The sequence below is a fragment of the Aotus nancymaae genome, unplaced genomic scaffold, assembly GCF_030222135.1.
Source record: "Aotus nancymaae isolate 86718 unplaced genomic scaffold, 86718_ANA_hifiasm-v0.15.2.pri h1tg000059l, whole genome shotgun sequence".
In the NCBI taxonomy this organism is placed as follows: Eukaryota; Metazoa; Chordata; class Mammalia; order Primates; family Aotidae; genus Aotus; species Aotus nancymaae.
This window is the reverse complement of record NW_026988473.1, coordinates 6,814,150-6,832,134: the sequence shown is the minus strand read 5'-3', so window position 1 is coordinate 6,832,134 and position 17,985 is coordinate 6,814,150. Positions and strand designations below refer to the sequence as shown.

General features: G+C 33.7%; 1 protein-coding gene across 2 annotated transcripts; it reads right to left on the bottom strand.

Annotated features, from left to right (window-relative positions):
• Nucleotides 1–10,757: 10,757 nt before the first annotated feature.
• LOC105724384 (olfactory receptor 1165-like) lies at nt 10,758–14,893 on the bottom strand. Of its 2 annotated transcripts, XM_064365470.1 has the most exons (2): nt 14,879–14,893; nt 10,758–11,690 (listed from the first exon to the last, which is right to left on the bottom strand). In XM_064365470.1, the coding sequence occupies exons 1-2, from the start codon at nt 14,891–14,893 to the stop codon at nt 10,758–10,760; spliced, it is 948 nt and encodes a 315-aa protein (XP_064221540.1). The 2 variants fall into 2 exon arrangements, with proteins under 2 accessions (XP_064221540.1, XP_012318329.2); XM_012462906.2 differs by lacking the exon at nt 14,879–14,893 and having other exon boundaries at nt 10,758–11,705.
• Between the last annotated feature and the right edge of the window lie 3,092 nt (nt 14,894–17,985).

The following is a 17,985-nucleotide window of genomic DNA, read 5'->3' as shown; positions in this document are numbered from 1 at the left end:
GCAATTCTCCTGCCTCAGCCTCCCAAGTAGCTGAGAATGCAGGCGCCCACCACAATGCTCGGTTGATTTTTGTATTTTTAGTAGACACAGGGTTACACCATGTTAGCCAGGATGTTCTTGAACTCTTGACCTCAGGCAATCTGCCCACTTCAGCCTCCCAAAGTCCTGGGATTACAGGCATGAGCCACTGCACCTGGCCCATGTATCTCATTATTAAAGGCTTGGTATATTCCTTAGGATTCTCTAAGGGACAGAACTAATAAGATACACACACACACACACACACACGCACATACACAAATATGTATACTTATTGTGTGTGTGTATGACACACACACATATATAGATGGTGCCAACGCAGATTAAGAATGGTCCTGCCTTTCCCAGACCACTGACTCAAATATTAATCTCCTTTGGCAATACCCTCACAGACACACCCAGGAGCAACACTTTTCATCCTTCAATCAAGTTGACAGTATTAGCCATCACGCTTGGCAATGTGGATATTAAAGAAGGTCATCGAAGACACAATGCAGGTGAAGATGTATTTAGATTACCTTGTATATGGTACCATATACAATACATATACAGTTAGTTATACATATGATTCTACATGTACATATACTCATGTGTGTATGTCTGTGTGTATTCATGATACCAGTTTCTCTATGTTGGACAAGATTTTTCCTGCTTTCCTCTGTTTACCCTAGTGTATAGCAAAAGTCCATCATGGAAGAAAATCCATCTATTCTAGGAAGATCACTTTTTCAAGGAATGCAATCACCGAAACCTCAAAAATACCCCCGTAAATATCTCCCAAACACTACTTTTCCTAATCTTTTCCCCTCCCTATAATATTGCATATGCCAGAGAGAAAAATTTTCTCCTAAATTAAAATATTTGATTTCACTTCTAATGGGTAAATACCCAGAAAAGAAATTATTGAGTTGGATGGGAAGTCTTTGTGTAATTTCATATGATACAGCTAAATTGTTTTCAGACTTAAACTTTTACCTCCACCTGAAATGTGTTAGCCTTACAGTTGATTCATTTTCTCACTGAGACTTTTTTAGTTATATTTATTTTAACCATTCTAATCAGTGTTCAAAAAACATCGCTGTGTGTCTGCCTGTGTGTCTCTGTGTGTGTGTGATACTAAAAATCTGGTCATAAAACCAGCAGTAGCAGCGCCACGTGGGAACTTACTATTACTGCAAATTCTCCAGCTCCATCAACCTTCTTAACAAAAACTCTGGGGTGAGGTCCACTGTTTGTGGTTTAGTCAAACCTCCAGGTAATTATGATGCATGCTACAGGGCAAAACCACTACTTACATGGAAAATATACAGTAATTATTCTATTATTAAGAAGTCAGACAATTTAGTATGATTCACATATAACTGAAATATAAATTGTGACATAAAACAAATTTTAAAAAACTTAGAAGCACAAAGGAAACCTTCTTATGGATTTAAGAATTACACTGAGGATCAAGTAGTTGACTTAGCATTGCCATTGGTGGCATACAAATGTTTCTACTTTTGCTAGGCATAACACAGAATTAAATGACTGTAGAATTTAAAAATTGAAATAAGCCATAAAATGTACCTAGCCTATGCCATCCAACTAACGCTCGAGAGTCTGCCTCAGAAACCGTTTAAAAAAAATGTTTATATAGCTTCCATTAAAACTGTCATTAATGTACATTGTTTCCTGGGGTATTTTAATGGGCATTTTGAAAATTTACTGAACTTTTATTATTTGATAAAATGAAGTTAATTAATTAAATTTTCATTACCTGTTTCTCAATGTGCTTTAGATCATCTCTTCTAAGATACACACATATATATATATATATACACATGTATGCACATAATATATATTCTATATGTGCTAATATAGAATATATTAGTAAAATAAAAGCATCTATAGCTGTCTACAATATTTTCATATAAAATATGTTCTATGATACCCTGAAAATCGTATAATGAAAATTACACATTTTCTTAACCAATAAGAAATAATCTCTTTCATGATGAGACAAACTTTAGGAAGACAGGAGAGTGAAAATAATAAAGCCATAGAATGAATGGACTTGTTACGCGTGAAGAAGCATGAATAAAGATATAGACAGGACGATGCAGCAGAAACGCATGTACATTTCTTTTTTCGTCCTTTCAGCTTTACCTGGAATGAGTGCCAGGCTCCAGTCCTATGCATTTCCTCTATATGCACTACAAGCAAACCCCAAAATAGAACATTCATCATGACCATATTCTTTCCAGTACCAAGCAAGCCTGGGTGACTACACTTTTAAGCTTCCATTATTGTTCGCACAATGTTAATTAATGGCTGGCCCTTCAACATTTGACCAGAGTAGTAAAGGCTGCTACTACCACTGCTTGGGATACATGGTACAGTTAATAGGTCAATAACAAAAAGGATTCTTAGAGCGAGATCTGATACTTAAGGCTTAGCCATTTCAAGTGCATTACATAAACATCAATGGGTTGGCATTAGGCTTGTATTCAAGTCAACCCAGGCATAGGGAAGTTCAAAATCAACAAATAGCTCATCAGTTTTTGGCGACTTCTCTCCATTGTTCCCCAGCGCCACCACTGGCAGTGTCTGTAATACAAAATGTAATTCTAATGAATACTTCATGCTTTTTTAGTGAAAACTAAGGTGTCTTTAGCTGTAAAGAGAGGCCTATTAAACTTCCAGGGTAATCTATATGAGTCGGACCTCCATGTTCTCCACCTGAATTGAAAGATAGTAAAAGATAAATGAACTAACCTGAAGCCAGAAGCTCTTGATTAATTTCCTGAGAATTTCTTTTTCTGATTAATGAACTACAGGCATTTTTTTTTCTCAGTAAACATTCTTTAAGATAGAAGCAGGCTTGAGGCTAAAAGTGGTAGTACATTTCAAGGAGTTTGTCAGCAAAATAGCATTTTATTTCTAGGATATAAGAAATCTCAATACAAGAGAAAAATAAAAAACCAAATCTATAGTATAAAATCTACTAAACTCTGGGTTTAATCTGCCCCCATGACTACAGAGAACAATTAGGCTTTCCTTGGTTGGCCTCCAAACCCAACTAATTGACTGTCTCTTGTGTCATTATGAGAAATACATTTTCTTCTAAATCATTAGGGATAATTATACCACCACATCTATTCCATTAACTGCCTTTACCTCTTGAATTATTGAAATTATACATGTTCAACAAATAAAATATCAACTGCATAGTTAGAAAATAAGAAAAAACAAGGAACAATTCTGATATAGCTAGTATTAATGCAATGGCATTTTGAATTCCACATTCAAATTCATAGTGAAGAAACCAGGCATGTAAAACCACTTTAAGCAATGGATGCAAGTTACCATGACCACGACCAGTGGTATCATGATGTGGGTATAATATACCCCTGAGATGATATTATAAGAAAGACACTTTGCCTCTATCATTTACTTATCCTGAAACTCATAAGCCCAGCTTAATATGAGAACATCATGAGGAAAACCCAGACATGGGAGCACTCTACAGGATATGTAAAGGGTAATCCTTGAGACTCTTAAAGTCAAGACAGACAAAGGAAAACTGAGACACTGTCAGAGACCAGAGGAGGCCGGGGAGGCATGACTACTAATACATTATTACTGGATTGGATCCTGTAAAAAGAAGATGGCATTAATGGAAAGGAAATAAACAAAGAAAAATGATAAAATTCTTTCAAATAAAGACTGGAGCTTAGTTGTAGTAATGTACCAATGTTCAGTGTGTGTGTATTTTAATTAGAACACTTAACATGAGATTTTTTTTTAACATCTCATGTTAAAAAGATTTTTAAGGGCACAATACAGTATTGTTGACTATGAGTACTATGTTTTACAACAGATCTCTGAAGTTTATTAACTTTATACCCACCAAATAGTGACTCCTTAATTCCCATTTAACCCAGTCCCTAGCAACCACCATTCCACTCTTTCCAACTATGAATTTGGCCATTAAAGATGCCTCGTGTAAGTGGAACTGTGCACTATTTGTCCCTCTGCAACTGGTTTATTTTACTTAAAATCATATCTTCAAGTTTCACTGATGTTGTAACATATCACAGAGTTTTATTCTTTTATATGGCAGTATAGTATTCTATTGTATGTATATACAACAATTTATTTATTTATTCATCTGTTGATGAATATTTAGGTTGTAATACAGCTTGCCTATTGTGAATAGTGTTCCAATAAACCTAGAATGCAGATATATCCTTGAGATTCTGCTATCAATTATTTTGCATATAATACTGAGAAGTGGTATTGCTGGATCATATGGTAATATTATTTTTAATTTTTTGTTGACCCATCATATTTTTTTCCATATCACTTGCAACATTTTACATTCCTACCAACAGTATATGAAAATTATTCTTTTTCCTCATCCTTGCTAACTCTCGTCATATATAGGTACATGCTCGTCACATATAGGTATATGACTCTCATCATATATAGGTACATGTGTGTATATATGTAATAGCCATAAATATACATATATGTATAATGGCCATATATATTTAGCAGATATATATATGCTTTATATTATATATATATGTATATATATATAAGCTATCGCAGCATATTAGGTGACATCATCCCTTTGTGGTTTTGATTTACATTTCACTAATGATTAGTGATCCTGAGCATTTTTTAAATATAACTGTTGGTCATTTGACTTTTTTGGAGAAATATCTATTGAATCGATTAGGCCATTTTCTTTAATTGTGTTATTAGATTATTCTCTGCTATTGAGTTATTTGAGCTTCTTATATAATTTGGATATTAACCTGCTATCAGGTATATAGTTTGCAAGTATGTTTTCCTTTTTATGTAGGTCACCTTTTTACTTGATTGATTGTTTAGTTTGTGGCCCAGAAGCTCTTTTGACAAAACTGTAATGATAATTATGTAAGATGCCAAATGTGGATTACTGAGTGAGGAGTGTATACGAATTCTCCAAACAAGCTTGCCACTTGTTTGGTGAATCTGAAAATATTTAAAAGTATTTTTCATGTCAACATTTACAGTAGTAAAAGGACCATTTCACTGAATCTTTACCACTGTAATCACTGCTGCTTACTGCTAAGACCTCATCACGTCTGACCTGAAATAATGTAACATATAGCAAGCAGCCTCTCAACGTCCCTTTTAAATCAGTTTGCTCCAGTATTTTCTAGACTTTTTTTTTTAGTGTACATGATTTTGTGTGTGTGGGAGAAGGGGAGTTGGAATAGGAGTGATTAACATGTTTGAGCTCCTAGTTACTATATAAATAGAAATTTATTTAGTGTATGCAAATCCATATAATATTTAGTATGCAAACACATAACGTTTGTGGGTATGCAAACCCACAAACAATACATAGTCTACTTTTCTAGACCACAATAGTGCTATGTGGAATAACCAGGACTCAAATGACATCCTTCCTGTATAGACAGACACTACAAAATCACAGCAATCTAAAGACATACATCAGTCATACCAATTACCTTAGTTTTGTAGTTTGATTGATTTGATTGCTTTCCTTGTGCTCTTCCCCACCACACTCTTAAATCCCCATGCATTTTATTGCACTAGTGTCTAACTCAGTACCAAGCTACATATTTTTAAAGTATTTGTGAAACTAATAGATGAAAATCAATCTTACACAAGCCATTTATATTTGTAATCATCATTGCAGCTTACAAAGCAACACTATTATCTCACTTGTTGGATGAAATGAAAGTGGCATTAGCATGAGATTCTAATACCTAAATTGACATAGAATGTGATTTTCATAAAGAAAACTCCATTCTTGATTTTTTACAATCTGGGAATTGAATTAAGCATTCCAACTTGCATCATTAGAGGCAGAAATTGCCCTATTACCTAGACCATACGGTTTGTACTTCTGTAACACTACATACAATACGGCATAATGAAAACTTTCGGAAGTCTAAGGTAATTGTAAATGAGAAAGACATCCATAATTGAAAACTGAAAACACATTGAAAGTTTACCATTTCATGAAACAAAGAGTGTAAAATATTAACGTTGCCAGAAATGTTAATATGAACATTTGAATGAAGAAAAAGTATTCACCACAATGCATACTTGACAATGATAATTCTTCTAAAAGTATGCAATAAAACAGCAAGGATAAATCTCAATAATATATTTTAGTTCATTTTTAATGAACTAAATGCCTCTTGAAGTAGCAAAAAGATATTTATAATATAATATATATGTAATCCACAGTATATGTTTTAAACATTTACATATGTAAATACACAAAATAGAAATATATTCATATATGATATCTACATATTATCTGTATATATGGGCATCTATATCTGTAAATATATGTATCTATTAATCTACTTACAAAGAGAGAAAGTAGAGACAGATACTTGATAATCATAAAATTTCAGATACTTGGTTGATCACAGAATAGAAATCATGCCAACATATTTTAGCCATCCATTTCTATATTAAAACATTTTATGATTAACTAAATATAATGGTATTTGATTTTATAATACATTTACGTAATGTGATTTAAAAGATCCGTTCGAAAAAAAACTCCCACTTGCTAATCACTGTCAGTTTATCAGTTTTCCCACCTAAAGTAACCACTGCCAACTCTTCATTTGTTTGAATCCTTAAGAAATAGTAATGCACTTGCATGTTCATATATAATAGAGACACACACATGTACTTCCTACATAAATGATTTCAAAGTATGACTACCGTGTAGTCCTTGTTCAGTTTTCCTGAAAGATTATATATTAGCGATAAAAGTGTATGTAAAATGTAAATATATATTAAACTGACAGTATTTTTAATGGTTTTATGGTGTGATTTTTAAAATATATTATAATTTATTAGCAAATAGTCATTAATGGACATTTAAGAGTCTCCAGTCTTTTGTTGTTATAATTAATACTTCAAATAAATCCAAATTTGTATCTGTTTACCACCTTTTTAAAATATAAATTTTCAGAAAAACTGTTGCTAGGTCATAAGTTATATTTTCTTAGGGTAGCTATTCCCAAATTACTCTCAAAAGTAATTCTACCAATTTGCATCTCACCAGTAATTATATGCATAAAAGTCCTAAAGATGCATGTTACTGACACCCCTTCAAGAAGATCTTATTCTCCAGGTTATCAACTTCTTCCACATTGGCCTCAGCTACAAGGAACCATGGTGCTCATCTATTAGGCATGAGTATAAAAGTCTGGCCCAAGGGCATCAATTTAGAGACTGTATGTCACATGTGTGCCAAAGCTCCCACAAGATAAGGCAGGACTTTGTTGAGCTCATCACACCTGATGGACATCTGTGTGATATTCATCAACATCATATCCACATATAGACAGTCTGTACCGTTCATTCTCCTTCCTTTCCTCCCACAACTGTTTATCCACAAAAAAAAAAAAAACACTCTATGTGCCAAACTCTGTCCCAAAAACCATGTACATGGAATCTAACTTCAATGCTTTTTTAAAAATGTGTATTTTCTAGGTGTTGCCAAGGAATCTACATTTTTTTCATTCTTTTAGATTATTTTAATTGGAGTATAACTTAAATGCAATGAAGTGCACAATTAATTTGTTAACTTCAATAAGTTAAAGTGAATAAACTTGTACATAAACCAACAAGGTGAAAATATTAGTTATTATCAAATATTACCCAGAAGCACAAATTATGCCTCCTCCCTGTCAGTAATTTTCAAAGGTAACAACTATTCTGAAACATTGCTATAGATTAATTTTGTTTGTTTTTGAATTTATATTAATAAAATTATATGATTTAAACACATTAATATTTGCTTTTTCTTCTTTATAGTATAGCAATACAATTCCATGATATCATTCTGAGTAGAGGTTACTATATCATCCATTCACTAAAAAAAAAAGCATAACAAAAACAAATGAAAATAAACAAAAGGAAGCAAACCATGCTGCTAATCTGGAAAATAAAAAGGAATCTACAAAAAGAAAATCTACAGAAAACATTTTAAATATGAAATATAAATTATTTCCTTGTGAAATTAAGAAGTCAAGGATTCCCACTTTTACTGTTTATTCAACATAATATAGAGGTGCCTAGCTAGTGAACCAAGACAAGACAAACCAGTTAAAGGAATACCACTAAAAAAAAATTGCATTTAATCAGAGAGAATATGATGCATATGTTGAAAATTCAAAATAATCTACAAATAAGTTATAACATTAATAAGAGATTCTGGTAGAATTGCCAGAAGCAAAATCAGTATAAAATAAGTTGTATTAAAATCTAAAAATAACATACATCACAATTGACACGAAAATGTCATGAAAAGCATCAAGCACTCAGTGATTTATTTGACAAAATATGTGCAAGAACATTACAGAAAAAAAGATGTAACTTTTTATAATTATTGACATAAATCTAAATAAAATGAAAGATATAGAAAGCTCGTGGTTTGGAAAACCTGGTGATGCAAACTTGCCATTATTTTTCTCAAGTAAATCTATAGATTTACAATAATTCCACCCTAAGACCAAACAAAAATTACGCTATTTTTTTTAGAAAAGTAAAGCCCAAAGTATCTCAATCACACTACAAGAAAAAATAATCAGGTTTCACCCTGATGAAAGAAAATGTAGATGACATAAACAAATGAAAACAAATCCCATTTTCTCACAGATTGGAAGAGTCAATATTGTGGAAATATTTCTCAAAGCAATATACAGATTCAATGCAGTTCCTATCAAAATAAAATGTCATTTTCTCACAGAATTAGAAAAAACAATTCTGTAAGTCTCTTAGTCTATTTTTGTGTTGCTATAACAACACCAGAGACTGTGTAGTTCACTTAAAAAATAAATTTATTTCTCACAGTTCTGGAGGCTGGGAAGTCCAATATAAGGGTATTGACATCTGGTGAGGACCTTCATGCTGCATCATCCAAGACTGAAGGGAGAAGAGAGGGCACTAGAGAGCATGCACACATGTGAGAGGAAGGGGGAAAACTCACTCTACTTAGCAGGAACCCACTCTCCTGATAACTAACCCACTCCTTCAATAAGGACATTAATCCATGCATGAAATTAGAGCCTGCATGACCTAATCACCTATAAAAGGTCTACCCCTAAACCTTGTTAAATTGGGGATTAAGTTTCTAATACATGAACTTTGGAAGACACATTCAAGCCATAGTAATAAAATTAAGAAAAAAGAGAAGGAGATTAATTTTGTATTGACTGCTTATACACAACAGAATGACAAAGATGTCTAAGAGAATAGAGACATAAAGACGTAGATCTATTTTGGAGATAGAAATAATATGACTTATAAAGAGATGTTTGTGAGAGGCTAGGAAATAATAATGTCACTTTTTTGTTTAAGCAACTGAATAGATGTGGACCTTATTTATTGATATGGTGAAGACTGATGGGAGGTATAAATTTATTATGAGAATGAGTAAGCAAAAAGTAGATTTCATTAATTTGACCTTTGTAACACTAAGTAAAGAATATCAGTAGTGTTTTTTATTATATTTTTTTTCTGGGAGGGCCCTCAGGTTATGGGTAAGGAAACTGAGGTCCAGAGACCAGAAGAGCCATGCCTGGGGTCACTCATGATAGTGGGTTTACGTGTGCTCTCCAAAAAGATCTGTTCAAGTCCTAGCTCTGGCACCTGGAATGTGACCTTGTTCAGAAAATGGGGTTTTGCAGATGTAATCAAATTAAAACATGGCCATTATGGATTTGGGTAGGCCCTTTAAATCCAGTGATGGGTGCCCATTTAGAAAGGAGAGGGGGATTTGGAGACTGACACAGACACAAGGATGAAGGACCTGTGGAGATTGGGGTGCTGCTGTCCCAAGCCAAGGTACACCTGTGGTCAACAGGGGCGGAAGAGGCAGGAAAGGGACCATCTCTGCAGCCTTTGGAGGGAGTGTGGTCCTGTCCACACCTTGAATTTGACTTTCCAGCCTCCAGAACTGTAAAGGAGTCTATTTCAGTAATGAATATAAGTATTGTTAGAAATAAATTGAACTTTTTATTGATATTCAGCATTCTTTGAACAACTTTTATTGAATTATAATATATTACATTGTTACTCAAAAGTGAGTGATGAATATAAATATAGTAATATTTTCAGTATCTCTTTGATTAAAATAAGATAATACCTTTCATAATGTAAAGCCCAAGGTCCCATCTGACCTAGAATAAAATGTTAAGGCAAAGCAAAAACTTGTACTTTACAAAACTTGTTAAGTCAAAATAATTGGTTATGAGGACTTGAATATTGATCCAATAACTCTCTAAAGGCAGTTATTACTTGTAGTTGCTGGACTTTTTTAAAGCATAGCTTAAATTAAACAAGAAAATAAGTAGTGAGTCCCTAAATACAGATTTATTCCTCTTAATCTTGACTTCCATAATGTCTAGTGGAAAGACTGAAATAAATTTCTTTCTGAAACCTCCTGAAAAGGAGAAAAACATAACACATTACATTTGTTATAAACTAGATACAATTGTAAGGCATCTTGAACTCGAAAAATGTGACATATGCAATATGTAAAGGACTTAAAACACAGTTATATATTTGCTTAAATATAAACTCTCATCAACACAGTTATATGTTTGCTTAAATATAAACTCTCATCAATCACATATTTGAAAAAATTGGACATAAGACACATAAACAAACATTTATTTGAATTATTATGAGTGAGAAGGCAATTGGGAGTTTATCAGCTTCCTGACTGTCTCTTTTACATCTTTGTTCCTAAGGCTGTAGATAAGGGGATTCAGCATAGGAATCATGACTGTAAAAAGCACAGTAGCCACTTTGACCAGGAGCCATGAGCTTTTGGAATTAGGCACACAGTAAAGAAACAGGATGACCCCATGGAAAATGGAGATGGCGGTCAGGTGGGAGGCACAGGTGGAGATGGCCTTTTGGAGTCCACCCGTAGAAGGCATCTTGATGACAGTGGCAACTATGAAGACATAGGAGGCAAGGATGACCAGGAGGCTACAAGCTTCACTGAACATAGAAATGAGTAAACATGCCATCTGGCTCAAGTAGGGGTCAGAGCAGGATAGAGAAAGAATGGCAGAGTACTCACAGCCAAAGTGATTTATGATGTTAGATCCACAGTAGGATAACTTCAAAAGAGAATATGTGAGTGTCAGGGAACAGAGTCCTCCCCATGTGTAAGTTCCAGCTACCAGGAGAGCACAGAGCTTAGGAGACATAGCCACTGTGTAGAGCAGGGGGTTACAAACAGCCACAAACCGGTCGTAGGCCATCACCGCTAACATGAACATTTCTGTGATCGCAAATGCACAACCAAAGAAAAATTGTACCATGCATCCTTTGAAGGAGATCATTCTGTTTTCCACAACCAAAGTCTCTAAAAGTTTGGGTGTAAATACACTGGAGTAACAAGTATCCAAAAAGGATAGATGACTGAGGAAAAAGTACATGGGTGTATGGAGCTTAGGGTTGATTCTTACAACCACAATTATGCCAAGGTTTCCCACCAGAGCGACAGTGTAGGTGGTCAAGAACACCAGGAAGAGGGGCGCCTGGAGGTGTGGGTATTCTGAGAAACCCAACAGAATGAATGTGGTCACAGAGCTCTGGTTTCCCTCCTTTGGTGCCATGGCCCTTCATTAAAAGAGAGAGAGTCAGAAAAAAGTGACAAGAGTTAGAAGAAAGCCAGACAAAAGTAAAGGAAAATTAAATTAAATTAAAAAGTTGTAGCAACAGAAATTGAGAAAGTGGGATGGGAAGAACTCAGAAGAAGCTTGATGTAAAGGAGTGAAGACAAATGTGGTTAGTGTGTATTCGTGGTGTTCGACTTCACCAAGAGTCTTATTTGACAATTTACAGTCTTTTTGATTATGGAAAATTAGCTTTGTCTAATTTTCAGCAAAATCAGCACTGTGATGAGGGGAAAAAAATCAGCACTTTTGTTCCCTCATCTGGAAAACAAGAAAAAATACTGCTTATCAATATTATTATTGTATACAAGTTGTCTATAAATGTATATGATACAGCAATGAATTCTCATGGTAAAATGTAATTATATAACAACAAAGGAAACATATTAGCAAAATCAAAAAAACATTGAACAGATTATAGTAGTCATATGATCATGACAGAAGAGACCTTTGAAAGAATAAACATACATAAAAACATAAAGGTTAAATTTGGGGGTAGATGGGTTATATCTTGTCAGATGTTCACAGTTCTGTATAGATATATTAAATTTTACCTGTTCCAGGTTTATACCATTGTGATGGTTACATAGAACATCTACTTAAGATACTCTAAGCGGTCTGATTAAAATTTCCCCTGATAATGTGTTCTCTCAATTGTATAGCCCTCATATGGTTATTTGTCACCATTATTTTCAATGGTAAAAACTGCAATTACTTTTGCACCAACCTAATATGAGGCTCAAAATACTCAATGTTATAAAACTGTTTCCTGAGAATGTATTTTGTAGATATTCTTAAAAGTTTCACATTTATTACCTTCTGCTAGTTATGCAGCCCGTTTGCAGCACATATTGTATGAAACCAACAAAAATCTCTATTTCTTTAGCGATTATAAACCACAACATTTATAGTATGATTATACATTGCTCAACAATGGGTATATAGTCTAAGAAATGTGCCATTGGGTGATTTCATGTTTGTGCAAACATCATAGAGTATACTTACACAAACCTGGATGGTGTAGCCTACTGTAGAGACCCTGACAATGTGTTACAGCCTATTACTCCAAGGCTGCAAATCTGTATAGCATATCACTATGCCGAACACTTCAGACAATTTTAACCAATGGTATTTGCATATCTAAATATAGAAAAAGCACAGTAAAATATATGGTATAAAAGATAAAAAATGGTACTTCCGTATAAGGCACTTACTATGAATGGAGCTTGCAGGAGCTACTCTGTAGGAGTCAGGAGGCAAACAGTGAATGTGAAGGCCTAGAACATTACTGTACACTACTGTAGAATTTATCAACACTGTACACTTCAGCTATGCTAAATTTATTTTTTAATAATAACCATGGCCTACTAGACCATTTTTAGTTTGTAAATTTTATTTTTTTATTTGACCTTTGATTAATAATACTCACCGTAAAACAATAATATATTGTATAGCTGTACAAAAATACTTTCTTTTTTTTTCCTTGTTTTATAAGCTTCATTCTACTTTTAATTTTTTTTTCTACGTAAATGCGTACTTTAGCCTAGGCCTACACAGAGTCAGCTTTAGCAATAGCACTGTTTTCCACCTCCACATTATGTCCCACTGGAAGGCCTTCTGGGCCAGAAACATATATGGATATGTCATCTCCTAAGATAACAATGTCTTCTTCTGGAATACGTCTTGAAGGATGTGTCTGCTTTACAGTTAACATTTTTTTTAATACATGTAAGGAGTACACTCCAAAATGATGATAAAAGTATATATTATTAAATTCATAAACCAGTTCACTATCCTTTAGTGTCAGTATCAAGTATTTGGTACTGTATATAACTGCATATGCTGAACTTTTATGTGACTGGCAGCATGGTAGGTTTGTTTACACCAGCCTTACCAAATACATGTGACTAATGCATTATACTATGACATTATGATGACTAGGATGTCACTAGGTGATAGGAATTTTTCAGAACTATTAAATATTATGGGCTCACCATCATATAGGCAGTCCACCTTTGCCTGAAACATCATTATCTAGCTCATGGCTGTACTAAATAAGAATATATATCTTAAAACAACCAAATACCTTTTCTTGATGTCACAAACTTAAATGTGGTGGTCAGTGAGGAATGACAGAATATGTGTGATTGAAATATATAAATATTTTGGTTTTTTAAGCCAATAGTCATGGTCACGTTAGAAATTTCACATGATTAACCCAAAAAAACAAACAATAAAAACCACAAACAGATTTTGTAAATGAATTTGGAGACCCAACAGGTAAGAGGATATTGCCTTCCTGGACACATTTGTGAACTGCCACAACTTCTGGCCTTGTTTGTAACAAATAATAACTTACCATCAAATCTATCGCGACCAATCTCAGGCACAGAGCATCAGCTATAAGATCACTTTCTGTTACATAGGAGATTGGGTGGACCTTTTGTGAAACTCAAGCATTTAGTCACATGCTTTAATTAAAAAGACTTCTCTTTACATTCAGGAACTTAAATTACTTTAGTTGAGTCACAGCTATACAAGTTAAGAATTTTGAGATACAGTATTTTATTACTACAGGACAGCTAGATTAAGCCGTTTTATCACTAAAGGTTGTAGAACTTGCATTGAAGAAAGAATCCTTGGACTCTTTAGATCATACTCTGTCTAGTGGAAACTAAGCACTCTCTCTGAAAGATTCTAAACCAAGAGAAGACAAGACTTCGCAAGCAGAAAAGCAGAGCATTTCTGAGTATTTTCCCATGCCTTGTTTTCAGTCTTCACTAGCAATATTTTTTAGTGCTTCTTTCTCGCATTAAAGCACATTTCCTCACATATTCTCGTTTGAATATTATTTAATAAACATATAGTATTTGCTAGTGCTAGAAACTGTTACAAGAGCTTTGAACATATTAACACACCTAATCCTCGTGTCAATCTGATCAGTTAGACATCATTATAATTCCAATATGTACAGATGAGAAACTGAGATGTACAAAGGTTAATTTTTGCATCTGTTTTATCAGAACCTATTTATATATTGCTTGCATTATTATTACAATTGCCAACAGATTTTCTAACCCCCAATTTTTCTCCCTCTAGTCCCTATTCTAAACTAATTCCAGAATCATTTTTCTGTACATATTTACTCATTAATTTTCTTCTTAAAAAACTAAAATGGTTCCAGATTTCTGGTTGCATTATTGTGATTAAAAATAAGCAATAGTATTTTTAGCAATAATAGCTATTTTTTTCTTTTGTCTGTGTATAAAGCCCTACATCAAGTTCTATATATGTATTATCTTTTATTTTTCCTCATGTATAGTGATCTCTCTTCAAACCCGGTCAGTGAAACTCATTATGAAAGTAAACATCTTAGTAGTTTTATGTTTGAAAATCTAATGATATATTTCTATTGTATTTCTGGGTACTTTCTGGATGCAAATGGATCAAACTTTATGTCTGGAATTCACAGAAATTAAGACTTAACCCTTTCACGTTATAGTCGTTTAAATATTTAAAGACATTTTACATGGCTCTCTTTTCCTCTTTAGTTAAACATTTTTAGTGTTTTTTGAGGGGGGCGGGCTAGGGGGTGTGGGCATCTGTTGTTTTTCATTTTCTTCCTCATACTGGTTACTAAATATGCCAGAAAATCTACTCAATATTCTAAGTATACCATTGGCTCTCTGAGCTGATATTGAAACTGAGAAGTAAACCTCACCTTCCCAGGAGTATGCTGCCGGGCCAAAAGGCAATGAACTTAGCAATCTTCTTTTATTTGCCAAGTAGCTAATAATGGTGCCTAACTGAGAAGTTGTTAAATATTTGAACTGCCTTAGGTCACTTTGCTGCCCTGCCAAGCTTTGTCCACGGTTATTACTAGTGAGCCACATCTCCATGTTTGTGCACTTAAAATTTTCTGATACATTCTAGGACTGTGCATTTATTACTACATTTCATGCACTGTTTGACTCTTTTCTTGCTTCCCTTCGCTGTTTGTTCAATCCTTCATTGTAATTGCATCAATCCTTAATCACAGATACTTGCCGTAATTAGACCACTCTATCTGTAATTCCTTCACTGTATCTTTAGGTTCCATTAAATTATCATTCATCAGTGTCTATTCCATTTTTATGGATCCAATTACAATTTGGGTGATTTGTTAAATCTTTATCAAACGTTTTTTCATCTCAACTTCTGGAGAATATATATGTTGTGCTCAACGGGAACTTAGGTTAAATAATTATAGGAAGCCTTAAAACCTAGGAGTTCACAATCACCTAAAATAAATGTGACACTTCCTCGCCCATCTCACAATTATCTTAAAAGCCAGGTCTATATTGTATACTTACTAGTTCACAAATAAAACAAGAACTAAAAAGTTCATAACAAAGACAATAATTGTTAATGTAATCAAAGTAGTAATGGTATTGCTACTTTGAATGAATAAATTATATCCTTGGATTAATGAATCCCAGGGTTGAATGAATAAATTATATTCTTGTCCTTAGCAAAGCAAACAATAAAATTCCCACTGTACTGTCTAATCAGAAACTTTAATCTCGACAGTTCTTTTCTTCATTGAGGAAAGCTAATCTAAATTTATGGAGAAAAAGGTAACATCACATCATGCTGTCTTGTAGAGAATATGGGTTTAGGAAAGAGAACTCTTTACGTCAGGTTCAATCTTCTACTTATGACATATGTAACTTCAGCAAAATGTTTAATAATATGAGCCTCAACTTCATCATGTATGAAATGTTGATACCAATATGGTAGGTCCTTTAATGTTTATCATGAAAGTCTTAAATTGGGTATGACTTTAAAATATCAGGCTACAAATCTATACTTAGGTAAAACCTTGACAAACAAGCTTATTTCCATTTTAATTTTAGAGTGTGTTAACCTCCCAGAAAAATGTCTTTGCAGTGCAAATTTTGAAAGATATTTTTAAAAGAGTGTTATATCCTGGAATCCTTTAAGTTTAGAGTTTTCACTCAATCTTGGATTCAAAATTGTATCTCTCAATCCACGAACATAGGATTTTCATTTCACCATTACATTCCCATCCCTGTGTGGTTCTTGCCGATTCTTTTTTTGCCAACTCAGGTTTGTGGTTTGGGGACAGACAGTCAGGGAAAACATTAAAATAAAAAGTGGAGAGAGAGAGAGAGAGAGAGAGAGAGAGAAATCTTCAAAATGTCCCTCCTGCTTAATTTCCACTGTCATCAACTATTCATCTACATACAAGATTTTCAACTATCCTATCAAACTACAGTCCAGTCTGTAAGACTAACATTTTTAGACTCCATCTTTGCCTGGAATACAATGTAAGTGTTTTTGAATATATTTTATTACAAATGTAAAAAATTGAACTTTTTTGGCCTAGTTTCTACATTATCCCCAGGAACTATATAACCAAATCATCTAGTCACTATAATATTGTTTTATTTATAGCACTATTTTAAATCTTTATTTTACAAAACAAGTCATTCATATCTTCTAGTCTACTGTCTAACCCTCTGAAATGCCACTTTCTCCTTCATGCTTTATACTGTGTCATTATTTCAGAAATTATTTGCATAATTCTTCCAAGAAAGCCTTGAAGTTAATCAAAATGTCTTTTTCTCTTCTTTTAGGTTTTCTCCACCCATACCATAACAATATTTATACAATACCTGGAATATTTTTCTAATATGTGTGTGTGTGTGTGTGTGACTCATTCAGCTTTTTCTAAGAATATTTCTTCTTTAGGACAAGACTTATATTCAGCATCTCTTCTATAACCTCAGAAATACATACCATACAATTAGAGATTTCATATGTTCAAATTCAGAGCAATGGTCCTAGAAGTAATAAAAATAAAATTTAGTTTGTTGAATAGAAACCATGAACTAAATAGATGGTGCTGTTATTCAACTCACATGGATTTTTTTCCTCCACCAAAGACATGCTAGATTCCAGGATTCCTCACATGAAAGTGAAGAAATGACCCTACAGTGAATCAACTCACCAGAAGCCAGATTTTCCTGATGCACTTTTTGTTGAAGGTGTTTCACCGAGAATTAAGAAGCTTCACAAACTTTTTCTTTCTCCAAAGGGAAATTTTGTTCAAAGTTTTCTTGTCCTTCAGTCAGTTGGTAATTCTTAAAACTATAATTCAATGAAGATACTGAAATGGCATTTTTCCAACTGTCAGGAAGCTGAAAGGAGCAGAAAG